The following is a 24,843-nucleotide window of genomic DNA, read 5'->3' as shown; positions in this document are numbered from 1 at the left end:
TCCAGGCTGCATGAGCCTGCAGGGCTCGCCCGCCAGCTCTGCCCTGCAGCGTGCATGCTTGGGCCTGGCCGCTGGACTGCATGGGGCAGACGCACTCAGGGCCCCCTGCCCCAAGCAGGCCCCAGAGGGTCCGGGTGGGGACGGCGGGGGCGGGGGGCGGCGAGCTCTGTGCTACTAGAATGTGCATGGATGCAGTGGCTTTCTCGGAGCCCTGGGAAACAGGGCCTCTGTGCTGATGGGAACATCCAGAGAGAACTGGCTGATACAGAACCTTAGTGACAGGTCACCAGCACCAAGCCTATGGGAACACGGGACGCCGGGCAGGGGGCTCTCCCTGGCCGGAGTCATCCAGTGTCTAAGGCTGGCACGTGGGCAGAGGCCTCCCGGCTTGGGACAGCCCTGTGCGGGGCAGGGTGTGGCCACTGAACTGATGGCCGCAGAGCAGCTGAGCTTCTGGGAGACTTTGCACTGGGTGGACACTAGGGGAGGGCGGGAGAGCTGCCAGGGTCCTCGGCTGAGTGGCAGCTCGGGGAGGAGGTGGGATGAGGCAGGAGCCCCAGGAGAGCCGGCGCGGGGCCTGGCCGCCGCCTCCTCCGCCGCCCCGGGGGCAGAATCGCCGTCCACTCAGCGCACCGCTTGGCGCCCAGCCCGCGTCACCACCAGCGTTGCAGGCCCCCGAGGGCCAGCACGAGTGCTCAGCGGGGGCCGCGGGGCGGGCTGGGAGTCCCCCCAGCACGACTCGTACCGCACACTCTGCCCCGCCCCGCCTGCCTGCCCTCACCCCCTGCCCCGGCCCCAGACTGATCCTGGGGCTGCGCCCCGCAGGACCCCGACGAGAGCGCCCGCATCTCCAGCGCCTTCTTCCGCCTGTTCCGCGTCCTGAGGCTGATCAAGCTGCTGAGCCGCGCGGAGGGCGTGCGCACGCTGCTCTGGACCTTCATCAAGTCCTTCCAGGTGTGCGGCCCCGCCCACCCAGCCGCGGGGGGCGGGGGGGCGGTGAACGCGAACGACGGCAGGGCAGGGCTGCGGGGCGGGCGGCGGGGCCCTGCGCCCTGAGCCTCCGTCGTCGCCCACAGGCCCTGCCCTACGTGGCTCTGCTCATCGTCATGCTCTTCTTTATCTACGCCGTCATCGGCATGCAGGTGAGGGGCGGGAGGGGAGCCTCTGGCCGGCGTGCAGGCCGGACCTTTCCCCCGTCCGGCCTCGCGGCAGCCCTGGGCTCACCTGCAGGACCAGAGGAGGAGGTGGTCCCCAGACGGCGCAACAACAGTCAAGCAGAAGCAGCGCGGGGCATGGAGGCGGGGGAGGCTTTGTGGGCAGACGGCAAGGGCCAGATTGCTCTCCAGGGCCCCGTCAGAGGTTCGGGTGGTCTCGGCCTGCGATCTCCTGGAGCACCCTGCCCCCCACGTTGAGTCCCTGACTAGCTTTTGGTTAGGGCAACTGGCCCCCCCCTAGATTTCTTTGGCTTGAGGGGAAGAACTTCACCCAACCTTGATAATACAGGTGACCCTTGAACAACACAGGTTTCAACTGCGCGTGTCCACGTATACGCGATTTCTTGGGTAAATACGTACCGTGGTACCCCACGATTTGTGGTGGTTTGAATCCGTGGATGCAGAGCCCCGGATACGGAGGGCCCAAGGGCTGGCTGTAAAGTTATACCCCTGCGAGGCTCGAGGGCCAACTGCAGCCCAGTTCGTCTGGCTTCAGGTCTGACGGGGCCTGAAGTGGAGGGGGTTTGGAGGAAGTAGGGGGCAGCGGGAGAGGGGCCCGGGGGGGACCCGTGCGGGTGCCACCGTCCGTGCTTCCTGGTCTGCAGCTGCTCGGGAAGGTCGCCCTGGTGGACGGGACCCAGATCAACCGGAACAACAACTTCCAGACCTTCCCCCAGGCCGTGCTTCTGCTGTTCAGGCAAGAGGCCCCAGCCGTCCCCACCCCTCCCCTAGTCCGCGGGGCAGGCTGGCTTCGTGTGTGTGGACCCAGCGCGCCGAAGCGCCAAGGCTCTGCTGTCCATTTCAGATGCTCACCCCATACAGCCGGAGCCGCTGTTTAAATCGTTTTTGCGCGAGTGGCCCTCGTCTTCACTGTGCCCTGGGGGTCGAAAAGGAGGCAGCCGGTCCTGAGTGGGGTCCCGCAGATCTCCCCACCCTCATTGCACTGAGGCGGGCGATGGAGCTCGAATGTCCCTTGGGGGGACGGGGAGGCCTCGCCGACCCCGGGTCAGCTCTCTTGCTCTCTTGCTGCCCCGGCGGTGACTTGAATCCTGGATTGATTTTGCCCCTCTGTCCGAGAAGCCCCCTTTCTTTGTTCAGTTCCTGCCTGTGGGGCCCCACGAGGGGTAGAGTTGGGGGGGACCGCACGCAGCACGGGGGCAGTGGGGCCTGGCTCACACTGGGCAGCACGTGAACCCGGGGTCCTCAGGGGCGCCCGGCCTGCTCCCCCCGACGCCCTGCTCTCCGCCGCTGCCCAGAGTGAGAGGCGCACGGCGCCCTGCCTTCCAGGTGTGCCACGGGTGAGGCGTGGCAGGAGATCCTGCTGGCCTGCAGCTACGGCCAGCTATGCGACCCCGAGTCGGACTACGCCCCGGGGGAGGAGCGCACCTGTGGCACCGACTTCGCCTACTACTACTTCATCAGCTTCTACATGCTCTGTGCCTTCCTGGTGAGGCGCGAGGGCGGGGCGGCCGGGCTGCGGGGAGATGCGCTGAGGCAGGGTGATCCCCCCACCCCTGCCTCCCGGCGCCTCTGTCTCTCCAGGGACCTATAGCTCAGGGACTCAGGAGACAGGACTCTGTTCTGGTCATCCTGGGCGTGGCTGAGTTTTCCGAGTGCGTTTGCCTGCTCCAGAGGAGTTGCTAAGAGCTTGGCCCTTTTTTGCTGTTGTTATTAGCGATTGGTAATCAGAAGAATTTAGTGAGGTTCTACCCTAAAACAGAGTAAAGCCGTTCGCCCCTCTCTCTTCCCTGGAAGAGGCGGTTGCCCCCCAGTGAGGAGGCTGAGACTCTGGAAACGAGGTCCCGAAGGAGGTAGCAGTGGGCTCGGAAACAGAGCACAGGTGGCTTTGAGGCTCCAGGGCTGCTATCTGCACTCGCGGGAGACAAAGAGCCCCCCAGCCCCAGGCCCTCGCTCTTCACTCTTTTTCTTTTCTATGTTCACTAAGGCGCTTGCTTGAGCGTCTAACGTTCCCTGGGCTCGGCGCAGGGGACAGAAAGGCAAACAGGACACAGCCTTAGCCCTGAAGGCACTCACTGAGTGCCACCTTGCATTTCAAAGGGACACCCGACAATACAAGACAGACAAGAGCGGCACAGGGGGAGACCAGCGTCCCTCTGGGGGGCAGACGAGAGGCTGAGGTTGGGATTTTTAAGGATGAACCCCAGGAGCCCCGGCAGTGGACACCGCGTGGGCCGGAGCCGTGACACAGGCTGCGCGTGTGCGGGTTGTAGTCACCAGAAGGGCTCGGAGGCAGGAGAAGCTACGGGCCCCAGACCCCGTGGATGCCCCCATTCCCCCCGCCCCGCCCCCTGTGCCACCTGCCTTTCCGAGCAGGGAACCCGCGGTTCTCCTCCTGCAGATCATCAACCTCTTTGTGGCTGTCATCATGGACAACTTTGACTACCTCACACGGGACTGGTCCATCCTGGGCCCTCATCACCTGGACGAATTCAAGGCCATCTGGGCAGAGTATGACCCAGAGGCTAAGTGAGTCCCTCCTGGAGGCTCTGTGCTGGGCCCTCCCTCAAACGTCCACTCCTCTGGTCTAGACCCCGTCCTGGAGTCCGACAGCGAGTCACTCTCCAGTCTAACGACAAGGAGGGGGCCGCCCCTCCTTTTATTATCCGAGGGCCCGGAACAGAGACTTGGGAGGGATCCTACAGCCTCCCAGGGCAGAAGCCCCCTCGCCTTTATTGGGAGATGGTCATCCAGCTTCGCTTGGATGCTTCTAGGAGCAGGGAACTCACTACCTCCCCAGGCAGTTTAGGCCCCGGCTACTCAGAGTGTGGTCCACTGACCAAGAAGCTGAGCTCTATAAAGATGCACAGCCCACCTCCCCCACCTCCCCGGCCTCACCCCAGAATGACGGAATCTGCATTGCCGTTAACCTGGCCCTCGGGGCCCTCGGGTGCGCTTTAGTGCTGGGAAGCACAGCTGCCGTACCTTCCTTCGAAGAAGGTAATAAGCTCACATTCGATGACTGTTTCCCAGGTGTCAGGTGCTGTGCCAACCACGACGTGTATTATCTCACTTAATCTCCCAACCTATGACACGGTCTCCAGCTCCCTACCAGCCCCTGGAAGTGAGCTTCCACCTCCTTTGATCCATATTCTCTACTTCTGTTAATACATCCCAAGAGCCCCCAGGCAGCTTGACTAAAACCCAGCGAAGGCTCCACCATGGGAGAAGTGAGGTCCAGATTCCAGCCCGGAGATCCCATATCTGAGGGGATTCTGGCCTCTTACCACCCCCCAAAAAAGAGAGCCCATTCCTGGTGGTGGGCAACAGTGAATTCAAACATCGTTTCTTCTTTAAAATGGACACTCAGCTTCCACTCCCTAAGCACGGTTGGAAATCAGGAAGCATCCCCCTGTCTCCTGGCTCCCCCGCCCTCGGCCATTCTCTGAGCCGGAAGGGAGGTCTGGGTGGGGCTGCCAGGTACACAGGTCTGGTGTCCTACCACAGGGGCAGAATCAAGCACCTGGACGTGGTGACCCTGCTGAGAAGGATCCAGCCCCCTCTGGGCTTTGGGAAGTTCTGCCCACACCGGGTAGCATGTAAGGTAACCAGAGCTGCCAGCGAGGGGTGTCCCCCACCTGGCCCTGGGGCAGGGACACTGGCGAGGGCCCGACTGGGTGAGTCATTTCAGAGCAGTCGTCTCCTGGGTCCCCACACGCCTGGGACCTAAACTCTCAACAGTGTCTCCAATTCGTCCTTCCCTCCGTCACGGAGGGCGTAGCGCCCGGTTCCCCCCCCTGCCGGCCCCCAGCCCGGGTGAGGATGAACCCCCGGCTCAGTGGTCCTGGCCTGGCAGTGAGCCCCCTCTCTGCACAGCGGCTGGTGGGCATGAACATGCCCCTGAACAGCGACGGCACAGTCACCTTCAACGCCACTCTCTTCGCCCTGGTCCGCACGGCACTCAAGATCAAGACGGAAGGTGCGGGCAGTCCCCTCCTCTCAGGGGCTGAGTTTTCTAGCGGATTCTACCAGAAGCTGAGCTAAAGGTCGGAATCAAGAGTCACGGGGAGAAGCAGAGGGAGGACCCAGGCCGTGGCCACAACGTTCTCATGTCCCTCAGGGCACAGTGAGAGCCCCCAAATTCTGCAGGGCGAAGGTCACCAAGGCTCTGTTCCCACACAGCCGGGTCTGATGCGGGTGGGCCAGGGAGTGGCGGGGTGAGCACGGAGGTGGGGCCCCCCGGGGTCCGCTGGACCGCTGCTGGGTGTGCACGGGGCCCCACTGAACCTGCAGGCCCCCCTGCCGGGAGGACAGATGAGATGGGAGTTGGGAGGAGATGGGGGTGTCCCTCACGCAGGGACCCAGCGGCATCAGAGCTACCGCCCAGGTGAGCAGGGCCTTCGCAGGCATGAAGCAGAGGAGCAGGACGGCTGCCTGGAGGAGGCGGGACAGACCACGGGGTGTGGGGGATGGAAGGCTGCTGCGCGGGCGGGCGGAGGGGAGGATGGGGGGCGACAGCCTCTCCAATCAGCCACTCCAGGTGCTGGAAGCCGAGGCCTGTGGGGAGTGCGTATGTGACCTGAGGGTCGGGCTGCCCCGGGGGAACAGCGATGCCCTCCCCACAAAGCAGCCGCCACAAGGGAAAACCCAGCCAACATTTGCTGAGCGAGAGGTTCGGGGAGTGCTAGGTGGCTTTGTCAAGTGCGGTTGGCTTGGCCTGTCCCTTGCCCCCAGGTAACTTCGAACAGGCCAACGAGGAGCTGCGGGCCATCATCAAGAAGATCTGGAAGAGGACCAGCATGAAGCTCCTGGACCAGGTCATCCCTCCCATAGGAGGTGGGCGCCGCTTTGGGAGACCAGAGAGCAGAGGCGGCCGAGGACAGGGGAGAAGGTCGCTTCCAGGGAGCCCCACGGGAGTCGGAGAGCAGCCTGGCCCTCCGTGAATGCCTTGGGTGGACCCTGTGGCAGCCATCGGGGTCACATCGGCAAGCAGAGGAGGGGGACGCGAGGGGCACCTGCACCCGGCTACGCTGACCCCAGCCTCAGATGCCCGCTGGCCCCTGTTGCGCCCCCTGCAGATGACGAGGTGACGGTGGGGAAGTTCTACGCCACATTTCTCATCCAGGAGCACTTCCGGAAGTTCATGAGGCGCCAGGAGGAATATTATGGGTACCGGCCCAAGAAGGACACCGTGCAGATCCAGGTAAGCCCATCCCGAGCACCAGGGAGCTCCACTGCTGAGATGCTCTCGAGACTCCAGCTCCCTCTCTGTGTCCTCGGGGGCAGCGGTGGGGGCAGACAGGGCAGGACGGAACCAGGACGAGTAGGGGCAGAGATGACAGCTCTGGATGGAAGATGCTTTGACCTCAAGGGAAGAACCAGGAGCCCTTCCAGCCCTGCATGATACGACCCTAAACCGTGGTCCTATCCCCCTGAACACAAGGGAGAGATTTGGGTTAGATGAGAGCAGTGGTCTCCAAAGAGAACAGGTTTCCCGGGGGAGGGGAGGTGCTTGAAATGACCCATTGGGTACGCAAAGAAACCCAGAACTTTGGGCTATCTTGCCTGTTTTTAATTTCAGTTTCTTACGTTAAGTATATCGCACATAAAGCATACGTTAAAAAAATATTCACGTGTTCGGGCTGTGCGTTCACAAATGTATCTCAATTTTTACTTTGAAACAATCTCACAATTTAAAAAGTTGCACGTGTGATACAAAAAAAATTTTTCTTTCTGAACCGTTTGAGGGTCAATCCTATCAACCCAGAACAGGTCAGTGTGTATTTCCTGCCAACAAGGGCATTCTCCTCCATAACCCTCCTCCATACCCTCCTGATGTGGCCACCCAAATCAGGAAACTGATGCCTGAGTCCCGTGGAATCCTCAGGCCCCGTGCAAGTTGTGCCAGTGGTCCCAATAATGTCCTTTATGGCAAAAGGATCGGATCCAGAATCACACAGTGCGTTTAGTTGTCATATCCCTTTAGTCTGTAGTCCCTCAGTCTTTCCTTGAAATGACCTTGACACTTTGAAGATTCCCAGCCAGCGCGTCCCTCGGTCTGGGTTTGTGCGGTGTTGCCTCGTGACAGATTGAGGGCTTGCGTCTTGGACAGCAGTGTCCCAGAAGTGATGCTGCGTTGTCCCTGCAAACTGTCAGGTGACACCAATCTTGCTTTGTCCCGTTGCTGGTGATGTGAACTTTGATCAGCTCAAAAAATGTTATAAATGGCACGTGCCATGGGAAGAGATCATTTGTCTAAAAGGCTGTACTGGTGAGAGGATTTCCCGGCCTGGAGGCCTGGGCGGGGGATGAAACCCCCTGTGAGGCCTAGAGAAGATGCCTTGGGAGCCATCAGGGTTTGGATTATCCCAGCGGCAGAGCAGGAGCCCAGGGGGATCGAATGGGCGGGAGAGGGTGGGGCGGAGCTGGGCCTTCAGGGAAGCCCTGGTTGCCCGAATTCGACAGGGGGAGGCCATGAGAAGCAGTGCGTCCTCCCCTCCTGGCCTGGGGGGGGGGGGGCGCTGAGTCCCTCTGTGCCCCCAGGCCGGACTGCGGACCCTTGAGGAAGAGGCAGCCCCTGAGATCCGCCGCACCATCTCCGGAGACCTGACGGCCGAGGAAGAGCTGGAGAGAGCCATGGTGGAGGCCGCGATGGAGGAAGGGATATTCCGGGTGAGTGAGGCCCCGGCCACGCCAGCGCATGCGCGTTCCAGGCCAGGGAGCGGAAAGGAGGCCAGGAGCCCCACCGCGCAGAACGGGGTGGGGGGGCTGAGGATACCCGCCGCCCACACCTCCCAGGACTCTGAACCAATGACCCACCTACCTGAGGTGTCACGTCCTTCCCACCTTCCTCTGCCCAGCCTCCCCGGCCTCCCCTCCCCTCAAGCCTGAGGCAACGTCCATCCGTCGGAAGCCCCCGTTATCAGATGCCCCAGCTGCTTCCTGTCTCACTGTCCTCCCTCCTAGAGCTGGAGGGTCCCTCACGACCACCCAGCTGAACCTTCTGGGTTATTCATGAGGAAATGGTGGCCCAGAGAGACCGTCTGAGTCCAGTACCGCTCAGCAAGTTCCTTTCGGAGGTTGGACTAGAGCCCATCCTCCAGACTGCCTGGTTCCGGGCTCCCCGACACCCTGCATTTCCCGTCCCGGTGTCTGGTCCCCGTACAGTTCTTACGGGTGTCCCGCGTACCCCATCAAACTGAGAACGCCCCGAGGGCGATGGTCTCTTCTCCGGCCTCACAGCCCGCCCTGTTCTCCTCTGGCCTTGTTCCCGGCGCCGTCTGTCGTCCAGGGTGGCAGCCCCCGCACATCCATCCCTGGTGCCTGGTCTCAGTCCCTCCCCTGTCCTCCTCGCCCCCAGAGGACCGGAGGCCTGTTTGGCCAGGTGGACAGCTTCCTGGAAAGGACCAACTCCCTGCCTCCACACATGGCCAACCAGAGACCCCTCCAGTTTACTGAAATAGAGATGCAGGAGCTGGAGTCACCCGTCTTCTTGGAGGACTTCCCTCAGCATCCAAGCACCAACCCCCTTGCCCGTGCCAACACCAACAATGCCAACGCCAACGTTGCCGGTGGCAACAGCAACCCTGGCAACAGCCCGGCATTTTTCAGGTAGTGGCGGCAACCGTCAGCCCGGCATGTAGGGGCTGGGGTGAGACTGGGCAGACATGGTTAGTGGGCTCCGGGCCTTTGGGGGCACCCCGAAATGTGGAGGGTGTGCTTTGCTTGCCTTGCGCCCTTTGGGGTCCAGCCCACGCCTTGCGGCGCAGGAGGCCGGGCCTGGACGGCAGAGACGTGTGTAGCCAGCAGGGGGCAGCCTCGGGTCGGTGTCGGTCAGTGCCCAGCGGTGCTTTTCTTCCGCGGTCTTGGCTTTTCACCCGGGAAAGGCACACGTTAGGTTAGAAGGGGAGGGCGCAGCCTACGAAACCTGAAGAATTAAGATGCAGCCCTTGGATTTGGGTTCCAGGTGGTTCCCATGTCGCCAACCCAGGGCTGAATGTCATCTGTGATTACATGAGTGTCAGGAAAAACAGCAAGATGAGCAGAGAGGGTCTCGGCCATCGTGGCCTATGGGCTGGCCTCCAAGCAGAGCTTCTATTCTAGACAGTGGGCCCAGGGACTGGGCGTCTCCTTGGCCTGGAGAGGCTGGGTTCCCCTGCCTCAGGAATGGGCGGGACAGGGCAGAGGCCCGGGGAGCCACTACTTCCCAGGCAGGGGCTGCCTGCACCCCCTTCTGGCCTGAGACCCCTCAAACTCAGCCCACAAGTCTTGGAGGGCGCCTGCACGTGGGGTCACCGCGGTGCTGGGTGCTGTGGACGTGCAGACCCGGCCCAGCCCCCAGAGGATTGCAGTCTTGTCGGGAGAACGTGCCATGTGATCCGACTGTGACCAAGCGATGTCAAAGAGTAGGTCCTGAGCAGGCCGAGGGCCCAGGACCTAACTGCTTAGGGGCATGGAGGAAGCTTCCAGAACCGTGGGCTCTGGGCGGGACACCCCGCGACCAGATGTGAGGGCTCCCGGGTGATCCACGTGCACCCGAGGTTGAGACGCAGTGTCCTCAGGGGTGTGAGGCCCGAGCTGGCCAGGTGTGGGAGGGGCCCAAGAGCAAAGGGGTACAGATGGGAGGAGAGGAGGCTGGCCACTCCAGAGCGATGGGCCTAGACCCTGAGGGAAAGGGTGTGGGGACCACAGAGGGCAGGGATGGGGGAGCCCGTATCCCCATCAGCCGTGCTTCCATTTCAGCGTCCACTCTGAAGGGGAGCTCCCAGGGGAGACAGAGACGCCTGCCAGCAGAGGAGGAGCTTCCGGCCGGCCCCAGGGGACCCTGGGTCAGTCTCTCCTGTGCTCCCGAGGGGCTGACTTTCTCCCAGGAAGGCCTGGGGAGCCGCTCTTCCATCCAGTTGGGGAGCCTGTGGCCGGGAGGGCTGGGAGCCTGTGGCGATGGGAACCAGCTCCTCACCAGGCAGAGGAAGGGGGCCACCCAGGTGACTGAGGGAGCCGGGGGTGGGTGGTGCACTGTGAAAGGGCCCTCCCTGGCACACCAGGAAGCTCGGACCCCTCCACCCCGGCTGAAGACAGCCCCGGACACACTGACACCTCAGCTCTGCCTTTCAGCAGATGACCGGGCAGCCTCTCAGTGGGTCCTGGACCGCTGTGTGTGACAGTAGGGGCCCGAGGAGGCTGGAGTTCACAGGAGACCAGGGTGCTTGCTGTGTTCCCCAACACAGACGCACACGCACACACACACAAGATCAGCTGATCCCCTCCCAAACCCACAGGGACAGGGCCCAGGGCACGTAGAGTTGGGGGGATGGGCAGTGGGGAGTTCCGCCAGGACTGGGGTGGGCTGGGCCTCGGCATGTGTCACCCTCTAGGACCCCGAGGATCTCAGGGCGGGGCTGACTGGCCAAGGGGAGCTCTGTCCACCCAGGGCTCCCAACAGGAGTCAGCAGCCCCTCTGGCCCTCGGCCCACCGTGCCCACAGGACCCCACAGCAAGTCCCATGGGGAGAGGCTGCAGGGACAGCTGCCCCGGAGGGTGATACGCGGAGCTCAGGCACCTGCCAACCCCTGCCAGGTAATGGGCCGCAGGCCGGGGAGCTTGCAGTGGTAATTCAACAGCAGAAGGGACGGGACCCCTCGTCCCCCGCTTCCTGGGGGTCTTGGCTGGGGCTCCCTCTGAAGAGCCGGGGCTTCCTGATCCCAGTGGGCTCCAGCATTCCTGATGGGTCTTTGCTTCTGTGCACCTGGGACAGCTTGTGGGGACACAGTCTCTGGTGCCCGAGGAGAGGAGCCCCACCCCAGGGTCCCTGCCCGAGGAAGCGCCCCCCAAGGATGGTACCCCCGGGTGCCCGGCCCCAGCCATGGCCCTGCTGATCCGAGAGGTGAGGGGGCTAGGAAGGCACTGGACTGCATCCCGGGGTGGCCCTGCAATGGCCTGGGGTGGAGAGGGGCTGAGGCTCCGCGGGAAGACCCACCCGGCCACCTCTTGTGTCTGCAGGCTCTGATTCGAGGGGGCCTGGACACCTTGGCGGCTGATGCTAAGTTCGTCATGGCAACGGGCCACACCCTGGTGGAAGCCTGCCAGATGGAACTGCAGGAAGTGGAGGTGGCAGCCGCCGAGCTTCTGAAGGGACGAGAGACCCCGGAGGGTGTGGCCAGTGCCCGGGGGCGTTGGAGCCTCGGGTCCTCCCTGGGAAGCCTCGACCAGCATCAGGGCTCCCAGGAGACCCTCATTCCCCGCAGGCTGTGAAGGCCACGAGTGTCAGCCTGGGCTTAGAGCCGGCATGGCCAAGGGTGGGGGGCTGGCGCGGGAGGGTTGGCCCAGCACGGCAGCCCTCCATCTCAGCAGCTAGACGGACAAACAGACAGGAACCACCCACAAGGTCAGGAGGTAGATGGACAGGCCCTTCTCCTCACCAGCAAGAGGCGTGATGGGATGGAGCTTCTGGGGTCATTCAAAGAGGCCTGGTCAGTGCCAGCAGGACATTAAAGTCTCCAGGCCTGCAACAGGGCACCTGTCTCTGCTCGTCTCCTTTGGGGGCCCTTCTACACCCTCCGCGCACACACACCCCCGCCGTTCCACGGAGGCCCCTCTGCATCATTCTCCCGCAGGAGCAGAGGGACCACTGTGGAGGAGGCGGTGCTCCTGGACGTCGCTGCGCAGCCCCCCGGGCAGGTCCCCTGCAGCCACCTTTCCCCGCTGTCCTGGCCAGAGTCCACGGCCCGCCCGGCCCCAGAGCCTCGGGGGGGCCCTGCTCTCCGCCTGGGGGAGCGGGGCCCGCAGTGCCCCCCTCCCCTCCCGCACCCACCGAGGAGCAGTGTGTAACAGGATGAAGCACGGGCTGTGGCCCCCACTCCCTCCTGCGTGCCAGCTGCAGACACATCCTAGCCCCAGAGCACCGTCACACACGGTACCCGCTCGTTCTCCAGCAGCGGGAGAGGCCGTGTTGAAGATGCCACACTGGAGGCCCAGAGAGTCGGCTCGCGTGCCTGTGTCACACAGCCAGCCAGGGGCAGAGTTAGCACTGGGGTCCCACCAGGGCCCTCCCCTCTTCCCCGGGCAGACGCTCCCCCCGCCGTCAGCTCTCCCACTGGCCTCCCGTGCACCTCCTGGCAACCCCGCCGCCCAGACTGGGAGCCGCACGGGGCAGGGGGATGACGCCCCCGGTGCCCTGCAGACCCGGGGTCCCCGTGAGAGGAGCCATTTCCACTCGTCTCCTCCTCAAACCTCAGCATCAGGGACCCGCCCCCACTCCACCCTCAGCAAGGCTTTGTTCCCTCCTGCACAGAGATGCCCCCAGAAGATCCCTCCCACAGCTCCTGTCACCAGCCTGACGGACAGCCCGCTGTGCCCCTCGCTCCCCGCCCGGCCCCCCGACCCAGCGGGAGCCCGCTTTCCTGCAGCCGACCCCACTCTCCTGCAGCCGACCCTCGGCCAGCCCAGCCACCGTCCGCCCCTCCTCACTGCCCTCCTCCACCTGCATGTCCATCCTGGCCGTCCCCCTGCCGTCCAGCTACCTGCTGTCTACCTGCCCTCTCTTACCTGTCTACCTGTCTCTCCCCTGTCACCTGGTTAGTTCATTCCTGAGGACCACGCCTCTCACCTGGGCCGGCTCCCCTCCCCTGCACTCGCCTGGTGCCAGGCGGCCGCCTTCGGCCCCACCCCTGCTCTGAGACCCTGGGAGTCCGAGCTCACCCAGTTTCTAGCCCTCGTGAGGTGCCGTCACCTCTCCCCCCTTCCTGCAAGGCCCGTGGCCTGGGCTCCCCTTTCCCGTCTCCCTCCTGCAGCCTCCCTGTCACCTGTCCCCAGGCCAGCCACCTCTCCGGGGAGGGGCGTCCTCAGGGTTCTGTGTCCTGCAGCCTTGCTTCCCGCTGGCTCAGTCCCCCAGAGGCTCCCATCACTCTCCTAACGCAGTCCTGACAATCATAGCTGCGCGGCCGGCCCATCTCCTCCAAGCGCCGATCCTGTGCCGCTCCTCGTCAGCTCTGCGCATGTCCCACTCGTGCCCAAAGCACATCGTGTCCAAAGCCGACCTCCTCACCCGTCCCCGCAGCCTGCTGACCTCAGGGCCCTACCCCCTGTTCAACCCGGGAGTCTGAGTGTTGTCTGGACTCCTACCTTCCCCCACTGTGCCCTGTGGACTCCCCCTCCAAGTATTTCTCAAACCTGTCCCCTCCCCATGGTGACTTTCCTGACACTCAGTCCTCGTTTCATGCCTTGTCTATTGTGCCTCGGAACAGCCTCCCAGCACCACTTCCCTTCCTCCCAGCCTGACCCTGACCCTTCTAAACAGAGAAACCTGCTGTCTTATCCCCCAACGTAAAACCCTTAAAGGCCCCCAAAGCCTCAGAATATGGTGCAGAACCCTTGCCTGGGCTGCAGGCAGCTCCGACCCAGCCCTGGCCCTCGTGCCAGGGTGCTTGCCCTCCCAGCGCCCTGCAGCCCAGCCGGGGGCAGCTGCCCGCCCCTCTGAGCGTCACATGCTGTTGTGGGGAGAAACTTCCCGCACCCTCAACCCCACGGACCCCTTGGCCATCATCTTCCACATCTCAGCTTCTCTAGTACTTCCTGCAGAAAGCATCCCCCGGATGCCCCGAAACGCTCTAGGTGGCCCAGCGACGGGACACGTGTTTCCCCATCGCGGCCGGGGTCACCCCTGCTCTGTGACGTTTATTTTACACCGGACTGAGGCCAAGTTCCACGAAAGCAGGAGCAGGTCCACCAGGCTGGCCCTTAACCCCAGAGCTGAGCACTTTTCAACACAGACGAGCGGCTCAATCACTGTCAGATAAATGCAGGGAAGTGCTGAGAAGTGTGGCCCTGCCCTGGCTGACAGCCCACCCGCCCAGGGCCACCGGCTCAGGGCTGCAGCCTCGCGCCCTCACTGCCCAGTGCCCGGGGAGGCGGGGCAGGAATCGGCCTCCGGAGGTGCAGGCTGACTCCTCAGTTTCAGCCCCACCCAGCCAGCCGCTCAAACTGTCCCCTCCAATGCCTCCTCTTGGCGGGGAGCTGAAATAATCCACCTGGCAGCATGGCTGAAAAACTAAATAACCTGGGGCACACGTGAAAGGGCTTCGTATGCTGCCAAGCTCTATAGAAGGATGTTTCCATTTACAAGTGGGACCGGAGCATCTTATATCAGTACCTAACGTGTACAGAATACCAACAATACAGCAGGCCCTGCTCCAAGCCTCCTGCGTAGATTCACTATTTAATCCTCTTGATACCGAGGAAGTATCATCCTCCTTTTCCAAGTATGACACGGAGAGGACAGGTAATGTGCCCAAGGCCCGGCAGCGGGTAGGAGGGCCAAGGCGCGATTCAGCCCCACAGCCCTGATGGCTGCGCCATCCGGCACGTCTGTGCCGGGCCTCCCAGCCCACGTGAGAGGTGTACGCGTGCGCACGGGCTCTGAGGAACCTTCCAGCTCTCACCCTTTCCGAGAGTTCAGGCAGATTCCTCTGCAACGTGCAGGATGTTCTAATTCGTCAGAATGTACAAAACCTTGCCTGTCCCCAGCTCCCCTTCAAATGATCGCTGGGTTTCTCCATAGAGGGCCCCCAGGCCACTCAGGTAAAGTATAAAAGGAACACGGGTGTGGAAGGCTGGGGGCCGGGGGCCTTGCGGGGAGCAGGCAGGCCCCTCCTGTCAGCCGGGCCGTCCGACAGAGCCGGTGTCCAGAGGGGCTGTCTGCCGCCCGCCTAGCTTCTCTTGGCCGGTTCCCTGCAGACTTGGGATCCCGCTGCTGGGGGGCGGGGCAGGGGGAATCTGCCAGGGGGGCGGGGTGCAGCTTGGGGGCGGGGTGGGCGCTGAGCCTCATGCCGGGTGCTGAGACCCAGGGGAGCCATCCCTGCCTTCTGGGAGGTGCGGAGCTCAGCCCGAGCGTCTCCGGACCGAGGAGGCTGGGCTCGGTTCCAGGCCCTCCTCAGAGTGTGGGGCGGGGCGGGGAGGTGTTCCCGCCCCAGCTGTGGTCCCAGTGCGTTTCCAGGCCCGGCTCTGGATGGGGCCGAGAGGTCCCTGAAGCAGGGGCATGGCTGCCCTCTGCAGGGTGAAGGAGCACAGCCTTGGAGCGGGACCCACCCGTGCGGCCCCGAGTCCCTCCGCCTGCCTCCATGCTGCGACGCGAGGCGCTCACAGACCCTTTCAAGCTTCTGCCCCTCGTCCTGTACAGTGGGAATAAACTACATGCAGGCCGCTGGAAGGTGTGAAAGTGGCTTTGGAAGGGCCCGGCCCTCGGTGAGCAGCTGCCGTTTCGATTCTGTCAGACACTGGCTGCAGAAAAGCCAGAGGTTATGACGGCAGGAGGCTGAGTGTCTCACAGGATGCTGGGCAGCTCGGCTCTCAGCCCAGCATCTCAGCGTCGGGCCTGGTCTTCCCACAGGCCCTGCAATTCTTAGCCGTAGCCCTCGGGTGTGGAGGCCGGCTCCACAGGTCACTAGAAAAGGCACTGATGACCCAGAGCTAACCTTGACCCATTTTCTGGCATCTGATCCCAGTAACACGTCACTCCTGCCTTGGGACTGACAGCTTATGATGGCAAGTGACACTCCCCACTGCACCAGGGCTCCTGCTGCCGGTTTACCGACAAGGTGACTGAGGGGCAGCGTCTCCCAGCTGGAAGGGGCAGGGCTGGATTTGTCCCCGAGCTTTCTAATCCCATTGCTTCTTTTTCCTGTGCTATACTGCCGTCTCCTAAATGGAACTTAAATCCAGTTTAGTAAGCCAGGGAACAGAAGCGTTTTAAAAGAAGCCTGCCATAAATACATAGGGTAAAATAATAATTCTGGTGTCGAACACGAATTCAAAAACGCTAGGATGTCAGAGCAGCACGTTGAGGGTCACATGCGGGGATTTGGAGGATTCAGAGGAGGGAGAGCTGAGGGCTGTTTGTTTAAATAAAACGATCAGGAGAGGAGATTCCACTGTGTTAAGAAGGGAAACCAAGACCCAGAGGAGGAAAGGGCCGTGGAGCCCAGCGTCCGAGTCCGTGCGAGGAGCCTGGTTCCAGAAGGAGGCCAGTGAGACCTGCAGACCCAGCCCAGCCCACTTCTAGTCGTGGGCCCTTTAAAATATCTCCACCAGCGGTGTCGTCTGCAGAGAATGATAACAGCTGATCATCAAGGCCGGTTCCGGTTCACGCGGTGCCTGCCGGACGCAATGTCACATTTAGACTGCAACACCATCCAGGAAGTGGGGATTGCTGTGGAGCCCATTCCGGGAAAAGCCAAGTCAATTACCCACCGAGGAGCAGTGAGGCCAGGCGTCCAACAGGCGCCTGGACGCTGCTCTTGAGCTGCCGGCACCCCGTATTATCAGGAGGGTCGCAGGACAATCCCTGACCCAGTCCCACCTCGTCCTCTACTGATCTGGCCCAAGCCCCTTCCCACACCCCGCCAAGCGCCCGTCCAAGCCCACGCAGCCCAACGCGCTCAGCACCCCTCTGCACCCGGTAGCCCTCTGTCCTCCGTCTCAGCCGGGCCCCTCTGATGGCCCCAGGAAACTCTGCCAACTAGAGAAGGCCACTCGCCACCCGGTTCCACAGAATGAAGTCACTGACACTGCGTCGCGGACCTTCGACACCTGCTGAAACGAGGTCAGAGCGACGAGGAATGGGGCTCTCTGTGCTTTGTGAGAAACTGGCAGAACAGGCCTTCAGAGAGTTCTATAGTTTCACACTTGATAAGCCCAATTTCGTGCATCTTCTCACCTAGAAAAGCACTCAAAGTCATCATTGGAAACATCCGCTCCGGGTGACGAGCAGCCCCTTACCGAGAGGTGTGCCTGAGTGCAGCCCCCTTTCTCCAAATCACAGACATGCTGACTCCCCCCTTCAGAGCTACGGAGAGCCCGTCTCCCGGGCTGTAGTCCTCAGTAAGTCCCCGAACAAAACTGAACCCACAGCTCTCACATCGTGTGCTTTTTTATTCAGTTAATTCTTAGCACTCACTTTTACTGTAGCACTTGTTACATTGTATCATAACTAGGAGGCTACAGCTTGTTTTTTCCAGGTATACAGTGTTTCCCAAAGGTAGTAGATTTCTTTATCAACTTTGTATCCGCAGCGAGGAGAAAAGGAAGGAAGGAAGAAAGGAAGAGAGAGAGGTGGGAAGGGCAACCGCCAGAGACACTCTAAGTAAACTGCTAAACAGGCATTACATTGAATCGTTTGAAATTGCCAACATTCTACCCCTTTTGTCTACAAATAGGCAATCTGACAATATTTAACCTACTACAGTGAGGGTGGGTTTCCCCACTGCCCAGCGCCACAAGCCCACCCCCGCCCCTCTGGGGACCAGAGCCCCGCCTTCCATTTGGGGGCTGTGTATATGCGTCCTGATGTCCTGATCACACACATCGGTTGGGAGAGAGTCTCACAAGGTGGGCACCAGGTCAGGGCTGTTCTCGGGCAGCGTGTGGGGGGAGGGGCTCCCGGCACCTGTCACCACTTGAGGGGCCCCCTCTGAGAGGGGGCCGTGAGGAGCGTCTGCACCGGGGCCCAGAGGCTTCTGCACCAGGCACTGTGAGTTTGTCTCTCCGGGAGCCCACCCCCTCCTCTGCCAGACCTAGGGGCACTCATCAGTCTGGCCTGGGGGTGGGAGGCAGACCTGGGCGCCCCTCCCCTCCGCATTCGTGCTAGTTCAGGTCCAGGCTTAGACCCCCGAAGGCCCCCCAGGGCGGGCCTTCTCCTGGGATCCTCCAACCCAGTTTGGAAGTCAAAGAGGAAAGTTCTTTCATGCTCTCCACACCCTTCCTCCTCCCTAATCCCCTCAAGGCAGAGTCCCCACTGTCAACTGGTACTGGAGTCAGGGATGGGGGGGTGCCCCCTCCCCCTCGGGGACTCAGGAGATAATTTCACCTCAGGCCGATGCAGGCCATCGCGGTCAAGGGGCCTTTGAAATTCCCCTAAAATTGTCCCGTGAGTTTCAGCACACACACCACCTGGGGTGCTGGTACTCGAGACTGTCCACAGAATCCTCAGTCTGGCTGTATGTTTGGCGAGCCGGCACTTTAGAGGTTAATCCTGCGTGCTCGCCCTCCACCGCCTCCCTCTCCTCCTATTTTTAACGTGTTAAATGCTCCTTTGCTGGCCACTGGCTCTGCAGCTTTTGGGTGAAGCAAATAGCTATTAAAACGCAACGAAAGGGGCTTCCCTGGTGGCGCAGTGGTTGAGAGTCCGCCTGCCGATGCAGGGGACGCGGGTTCGTGCCCCGGTCCGGGAAGATCCCACATGCCGCGGAGCGGCTGGGCCCGTGAGCCATGGCCGCTGAGCCTGCGCGTCTGTCTGGAGCCTGTGCTCCGCAACGGGAGAGGCCACAACAGTGAGAGGCCCGCGTACCGCAAAAAAAAAAAAAACGCGAAGAAAGGATGCTCCCTCCGGGACAGAAATCAAGAGCTCCCGGGCAGGGTGGGGTTATCTGTAATTTCACGAGAGGAAGCGGGAGGGGGGTGGCTCCTCTGGGGCCCTGGCTAGGGCTGTCTCCCCCACCTCACCATGTGGGGGGCGGGGGGGCTCCACCCCCACACCTCCTCTCTCGGGGTCCCCAGTCCTGTGGCGCCACCTCGTCTCTGGCTCCCCCAGCGCGGCTCCCAGCTGGTGTCCACCGTCCTTCTGTACATCCACTTTCCCTATCTGTGCTCCTAATTCCCCACCACTGTCCTCCTGCTGGCGGAGGGGGACCCTCCGTGTAGCCCACAGGCCACATGGGGCCAGGCAGAGGGCTCAGCTAACCTTCAGGTGGCCAGGACTCCAGGTGACTGTCCTAGTGACCCGGGTAAGTCACCAGCCGCCCTGCACCTCTGTGTAAGCAGTGAAGTTAGAGCAAATGACCTCTTTTTTTTTTTTTTTTTTTTTCTTTGCCGGTACGCGGGCCTCTCACTGTTGTGGAGCACAGGCTCCGGACGCGCAGGCTCAGTGGCCATGGCTCACGGACCCAGCCGCTCTGCGGCACGGGCATGTGGGATCTTCCCGGACCGGGGCACGAATCCGTGTCCCCTGCATCGGCAGGCGGACTCTCAACCACTGCGCCACCGGGGAAGCCCCAAATGACCTCTTTTAAAATCAGTTTGTTGAGTGATAATTAACTTATAATAAACTGAACATAAAGTACACAGCTGGATTGTTTCTGAAAAATGTCTACCCCCGTGTAGCTGCCAGCGCCACCAGGATAATAGCTATGTCCACCCCCCCCCATGATTTCTGGGTGCCTGTTGGTGACCCCTCCTCTGCCCCTCCCGACTGTGTTCGAGATCCTCCCTCAATCAGGCACCCGCTGGGCCGCTCGATGGCTCGGGTTGCGTCTTCTAGATTTTCACCTCCGCGGACATACAAGGCACGGGCTCTTCTGGGGCTGGCGTCTGCCACTCAGCACAGCTATTCTGCGGTTCATCCACGCCCTGTCATGTACCGATGGTCCCGTCCCTTTCACTGCCGAGTAGCGTCCGTTGTGCGATACTCCACATTTACCCTTTCATCCCAGTTTGGCGCCGCAAAAAGCTGCTAGGACATCCACGTCCGAGTCCTTGCAGCAGGTGGCCCCACCATCCTTTTCCTCCACAGGGATCCGACTCAGGAGGAAGCAGGACACCAGCTGGCTTGGGTTTGAACCCCGCTCTGCCACTTGTGGTGCGACCTTGGGCACCTCTCAGTGTCCTTCGTTTTACGGGGATGATAGCTGCTCCCAGCTCCTCGGGGAGCCGTGAGCCGTACAGGACAGCCCAGATCTGAAGCGCTCTGCATGGCACCAGGCACCACATTCAGAAATGACAGCTGTTGCCTCTGAGAAGTTGGATCTGTCTGGGGTCTCTGGGCAGTTACCCAACCCTTTGCGGCAGCCCTATTTCAGTGAGGGCTGAGGGAAAGAGTGACTTGAGCAGGGCCAGGCTTTGAGCTGGGGGTTAGCACAGGTGTGTCCTGACACCCACCTCCACGACCGTTCCTCGGCAGGCAATGGGCAGTGGCACTGAAAGGCCCTGGGATTTTTCTAATTGCTTTTCTTAGTGGTTCCTGAGGACCGCTGAGGGATGCTCAGCACAGCCGGCCAGAGGTGGATGGGAAACCACGCTCCTTTGGTGACTCCCCAGGAGCCAGCAATCTGCAGACATCACGGGGGGTGGAGACAGGTGGAGCAGAGAGGCTGCTACCCGCTTCTACCTGCCCACAAGGCTCCGTGCGGCACGGAGACCAGAAGCCCAAAGGGGCGTCTGTGAGTCCGAGGTGGGCAGCTGGAGTCCTGGGAGGCTCTGGGCCCTCAGGCATCTTTCCAGACCAGAATTCTGGCTCTGCGCCTTACTAAGGACATCAGTTCGGGTAGGGTGGGCTTTGCCAAGGTAACACACAAGCTCGTAATTTCAGTGGCTCAGCACAATGAAAGTTCATGCCTCGCGTACGCTCTGAACAGCATCAACTGTGCTGTGCTAGGGGCGCAGAAAGCTTCCACCTGCAAGTGAGACGTGTGAGCTCTGGTCACATTTCATTGGTCAAAGGACGTCACAGGGCCACGGCTAACACCAGAGTGAGGGCCTGCGGCCTGCCCTATGCCACAGGCAGAGGGCCGGACATATTTGGCGGAGGCACTAATGACCACGACACTAGCCGAGTGACCTGTGAGCCCATTTCCTCTTCTGCAAAATGAGAACAATGACAGTATTTGCCTCACAGACTGTTGTGAGGATTATAAAAGACACACGTAACACCCTCGGCACAGGGTAGCCCCAGGGCGAGTAAAATGAAATTCAGATGCTCCTCCAGGTGGCCCCCAGGGAGGCTGAGCCCAGGGGCATCCATGCTCTGCAGGGGTCTCCCACCTCTGCAGACACGTACCCGGCTCCCCGGGCCCCTCCACCCAGCAGCCTGCAGAGGCTGGAAACTCTCCTCCTCCCAGATCAACAAGGACCCCCTCGGGTGGGCAGACCTCACCGCCACACCCCCTGCTCCCAGACTCACCCACACTCATCTCTGACTTCCTGTCAGTCTTTATGACAAATTCGCCCTCTGTCCAGTCAGAGGACGGGGGCGCATAAAAGAAGGGATGGAGATTCTACGGGAAATGAAGGAACTTCATTTCTATGCTGTGCAGGGCCTTGTGCTGGGTGGTCCACCCAGGTTACCCCTTTTTGACCTCATAATAGACCACGATGAGGGGCGTGTGAGCGTCCTCGTTTTGAGGTTAGGGAACTTGCCCAAGTCACCCAGCTTCAAGTGGCAGAGCTGGACCTGAACCCACATCTCTGTGACTCCGGCTTCCAGGCTGTCTTCTGCTATTTTGTGCAGACTTTACTTTTACACAAGTCATGAGCTCACACACAGCCCAGGCTCAGGCGTCCGGCCTTCGGGTCCTATCACGCTGTGGTGGAAACTGCCCCCTCTGGGGCTTTTGGTGCCAGCTCAGAGGCTTACTGTGTGACTCTGGACAAGTTTCTTCACCTCTCTGGGCCTCAGTTTCCTCACCTGAAGATGAGGAACTAGCTGTTGAACTAGATGACCTCAGGGACTCTAGGATTCTGGGACATTGAGGCTGCCCACACCTGCTCCCGCCTTGGGCTCTAACACTGTATTAGAAAGCACTGCAGAGAGCAATGGACGAAGACCCGGTATTTGAGGTTACGTGGTGTATTAAACCCTCATCAACATCTGAAACCAAAAGTAGTGTGTTGTTGTTGTTTTTTAAAGAGACTGTCGGGTATTTGTAATCCACAGCAGTTCTCTCTTTCTTGCTATTTATAACAAACTCTGGTTTCCTCTATGGCTAAGTCTGTCTCCTTCCATAACAGGGGAAGTCAGGCTGTGCCCTCGCTGAGCAGAGGTCCCCACGTCTGCACCCCAGTAGGCCCTCTCTGGGGTTCGGAGCTCTTGCTGGCGAGCAGGGCTCTGGGCTCTGTCCCCGGCTGGGCCACCTGCCAGCAGGGTGGGCTAAGGCCTGATCTCCCAGGAACCCAGCTGGGCAAGGCTGGGGGCTGCAGCTGGAGGCCGGGAGCTCTGTATCCTGCACGCCCAGAACTCCAGGTCAACGCTCAGATACTTCCTCCAAATGCCAGTGCCTGGTGCTAATGCTGAAGAAGAACCACAGAACGGGACTGAAGTAAAGGCCACCATCGGGGAGCTTTCTAGGGCTTAAGGGTATCTCTTAGGTGTTTTGATTTGTTACTGTAGGGTTGAGAACCAGGCCGACCTGAGAGATCTGGGCCAGATGGCTGCCCCCAGGTGCTGCTGGAGTATTGTCACTGCAGTAGCCTGGGAGCCTCCTGCCACGGAGCTCCCCTCACAACTCCCCAGGGTCCCATCTGCCCAGACGCCCACCGCTCCTGTCAGGAGAGATGATGGAGGTCCAAGACGCTTGGGGGAGGGCCTCGGCTCGGGACAAGAGCTGAGGCTCCAACTGCAGTCCAGTAGGGGGAAGGATGGGGCCAAACACAGGGTAGCGTGTGTGTGTGGGGGGGGGGGGGGAGATACGCATGCAGGCAGCTGATGCGGAGAAGCCTCAGGATTGGGGAAGGAGGGAAGGAAAGAGGGGTAGCAGGAGGAGGGGGTGGGGTGAGAACACACCTGAGGAGGAAGCGGGGCTGTGCTGAGGCTGGACACCCACTAAGAGGGCGGGCGCCCTCCTGGGCTTCCCCTGGCCCTGTAACTAAATCTGCCCAGTCTGTGGTTTAGGCCTATTCACTACCCCTTGGATCCCCATCTGACCTTCTCGCCTCGGGACAGCAGCTCCAGGAGTCTGGACATCTAGCTGCCCTGCTGCTCCCTGGTGGCCCAGGAGGGAGCCTCCCTGAGGCCCTGACCTCGAGGAGGCCTGACTTTCCATCCCATGTGCCTCCCTGCTCCTCCTGGCTCGACACCCTGTGACCTGGAGGGATGGGGGGTGGGGGGGGTGGGGAGACAGTGGCTCTGGCGCCATTTCCCAGCAGTGAAACTGTGAGTCAGAAGGTCACCTACTCTCGGAAGTCAGAGAGGACCTCTGGAGGCAGGAAACCAGAGTCGGGTCCCGGAGAAGCCCAGAGTCTGGTGGGCAGGAGAGCAGCTTTGCAAAATGCAACGTTGTCAAAAAAAAAAAAAAAAAAAAAAAATGCAACGTGTCATCCGAGAGCACAAGCCTGGAACACAAGCTGGGGAGCTGTGCTCCCTGGGCAGCTGCTCGGAGGTGATCTGGGAGCCTGGAACCCGACACATGAGGTCAAATCCTGGGTCTGTGGCTTATACGCTGGGTGAGGCGCAGTGTCCCTGTCGGCAAAACTGAAAAAGAATAAAGCCTAGCTCACAAGGTGAGGAGCGTGCAATGAGAACGCACATGTAAAGTACCTCGTTTGTGTAGCTGGTCCCTAAATGTCAGTCTCCTCCCCACCTTCTCTTGGTTGGAAGAGAATGTGCAGGATCTCTCTCAGCACTCTGCTGGCCTCCTGCTCTGGCCGGAGAACCTGCTGGCCCCAGAAAGACCTTCCTCTAGGTTCCAATGCTAGTGGAAGGTGCAGGATCCCCCCGGGCTCCCCCACTCCCCTGCCCCTCCTCCACCCTGGGGCACTGCTGGCGGGCGCTGCTCTCTTCCATCAGGACTGGGTAGGGAGTCGGGGGGTGCTGATTTGCTCTTGAAATGTGCCCTAGAAATTATCTTTATTTTTTGGTTTGACCATAGTAGGTCAAACCAAACGGATCTGGGCTACGGACGGAGCAGTTATCTGTGGGTTGGGTGGGGGAGGGAAAGAAAGGGGGATGGCACCAAGGCTGCATCCTCAGCCCCTAACCCATACCCTCTGCAAAATCTCTGGCCTGGTTTCATCATCTGTGGGTGATGCAAGAGGCTTGGAGTCAGACTCCCCTTCCTCCCCCGCCGCCCCCCCCCACCCCCCTAGAGCGCTCCTTCCACATCTGGAGCTGCAGCTGGGTCCTCCTCTTGGGCTCTTTCCAGGGAGGGAGCTGGTTGAAGTGGGTGGGGGGGCAGGGAGGGCAGCTGGTGAGGGGCCCCGTGAATGGCCCCAATGTTGGGAGCTGGGGGCAGGGAGATGGGGCCGGGCTCAGAGGGAGGGCAGAGGGCCTGGAAAGGCCACTGTGACTTCCCACGGCACTAGCCACCGCCATCACTGCCCCGTGTTTCAACTTCCCAGGGCTCCCCTTGTCCTTTATACCCAAGCGATGGCAGCTGCCCGCCACACCCCCTTCCCACTCACCTCCGCACAACCTCTACCCAGGTGCCCGGAGCTGAGTGCCCGGTTTGTTCCCTGTCTCCCTGGGGCAGCTCGGGCCTCCCACATTGACCCTCTGCCCCCACAGCCACAACAAGCAGAGTGTGAGCCAGGCGGGGAGAGGGGGCATCTGTGGGTCACAAAGGTCACTGGAGCCTCCGCGGTCTCACAGAAGGGAGGGGCCGTCTGGCCGGGGATCAACCCAAAGATGAACTTTAGGGTTCACCTAAAGTTGTAGGGAAGGGTGCAGGGTGGAGGTGGAGGGAATTTTAGTTAGACACTAGCAAGAATTCCCCTCAATAAAGGTTGGCAAATTCACTGGAATAAATGCAGAAGGGAGGCTTTCCGGGCGCTTTCAGAATACAAACCGCCAGGCGCTGTGGGACCCTTTGCAGAGAAGCGCTGGGCCCAGAGACCCGGGTTCTTACCCTGGCTTAGCCACTAACTCCTGTGTAACCTCGGTAGTTCCCCTCTCTGCGTACCGGCTTCCGCATTA

At 61.2% G+C, this 24,843-nt stretch overlaps 1 protein-coding gene across 1 annotated transcript in view; it reads left to right on the top strand.

Moving 5' to 3' along the window:
* Positions 1-11,423, top strand: part of CACNA1S (calcium voltage-gated channel subunit alpha1 S) — a 60,697-nt gene extending 49,274 nt beyond the window's left edge. The window contains exons 30-44 of the mRNA XM_065886695.1: positions 826-954; positions 1,077-1,142; positions 1,820-1,911; positions 2,502-2,661; positions 3,574-3,701; positions 4,680-4,776; positions 5,049-5,151; positions 5,907-6,008; positions 6,251-6,375; positions 7,716-7,844; positions 8,533-8,783; positions 9,915-10,000; positions 10,657-10,748; positions 10,927-11,055; positions 11,172-11,423. Of these exons, the coding sequence (XP_065742767.1) occupies positions 826-954; positions 1,077-1,142; positions 1,820-1,911; positions 2,502-2,661; positions 3,574-3,701; positions 4,680-4,776; positions 5,049-5,151; positions 5,907-6,008; positions 6,251-6,375; positions 7,716-7,844; positions 8,533-8,783; positions 9,915-10,000; positions 10,657-10,748; positions 10,927-11,055; positions 11,172-11,423 (1,941 nt within the window). The remainder of the gene's footprint in view (positions 1-825; positions 955-1,076; positions 1,143-1,819; positions 1,912-2,501; positions 2,662-3,573; positions 3,702-4,679; positions 4,777-5,048; positions 5,152-5,906; positions 6,009-6,250; positions 6,376-7,715; positions 7,845-8,532; positions 8,784-9,914; positions 10,001-10,656; positions 10,749-10,926; positions 11,056-11,171) is intronic.
* Positions 11,424-24,843: the final 13,420 nt, after the last annotated feature.

This window comes from Phocoena phocoena, chromosome 1 (genome assembly GCF_963924675.1).
Source record: "Phocoena phocoena chromosome 1, mPhoPho1.1, whole genome shotgun sequence".
NCBI classification, from domain to species: Eukaryota; Metazoa; Chordata; class Mammalia; order Artiodactyla; family Phocoenidae; genus Phocoena; species Phocoena phocoena.
Note: the sequence above shows the minus strand (reverse complement) of the source record. Positions and strands in the feature narration are given on the sequence as shown.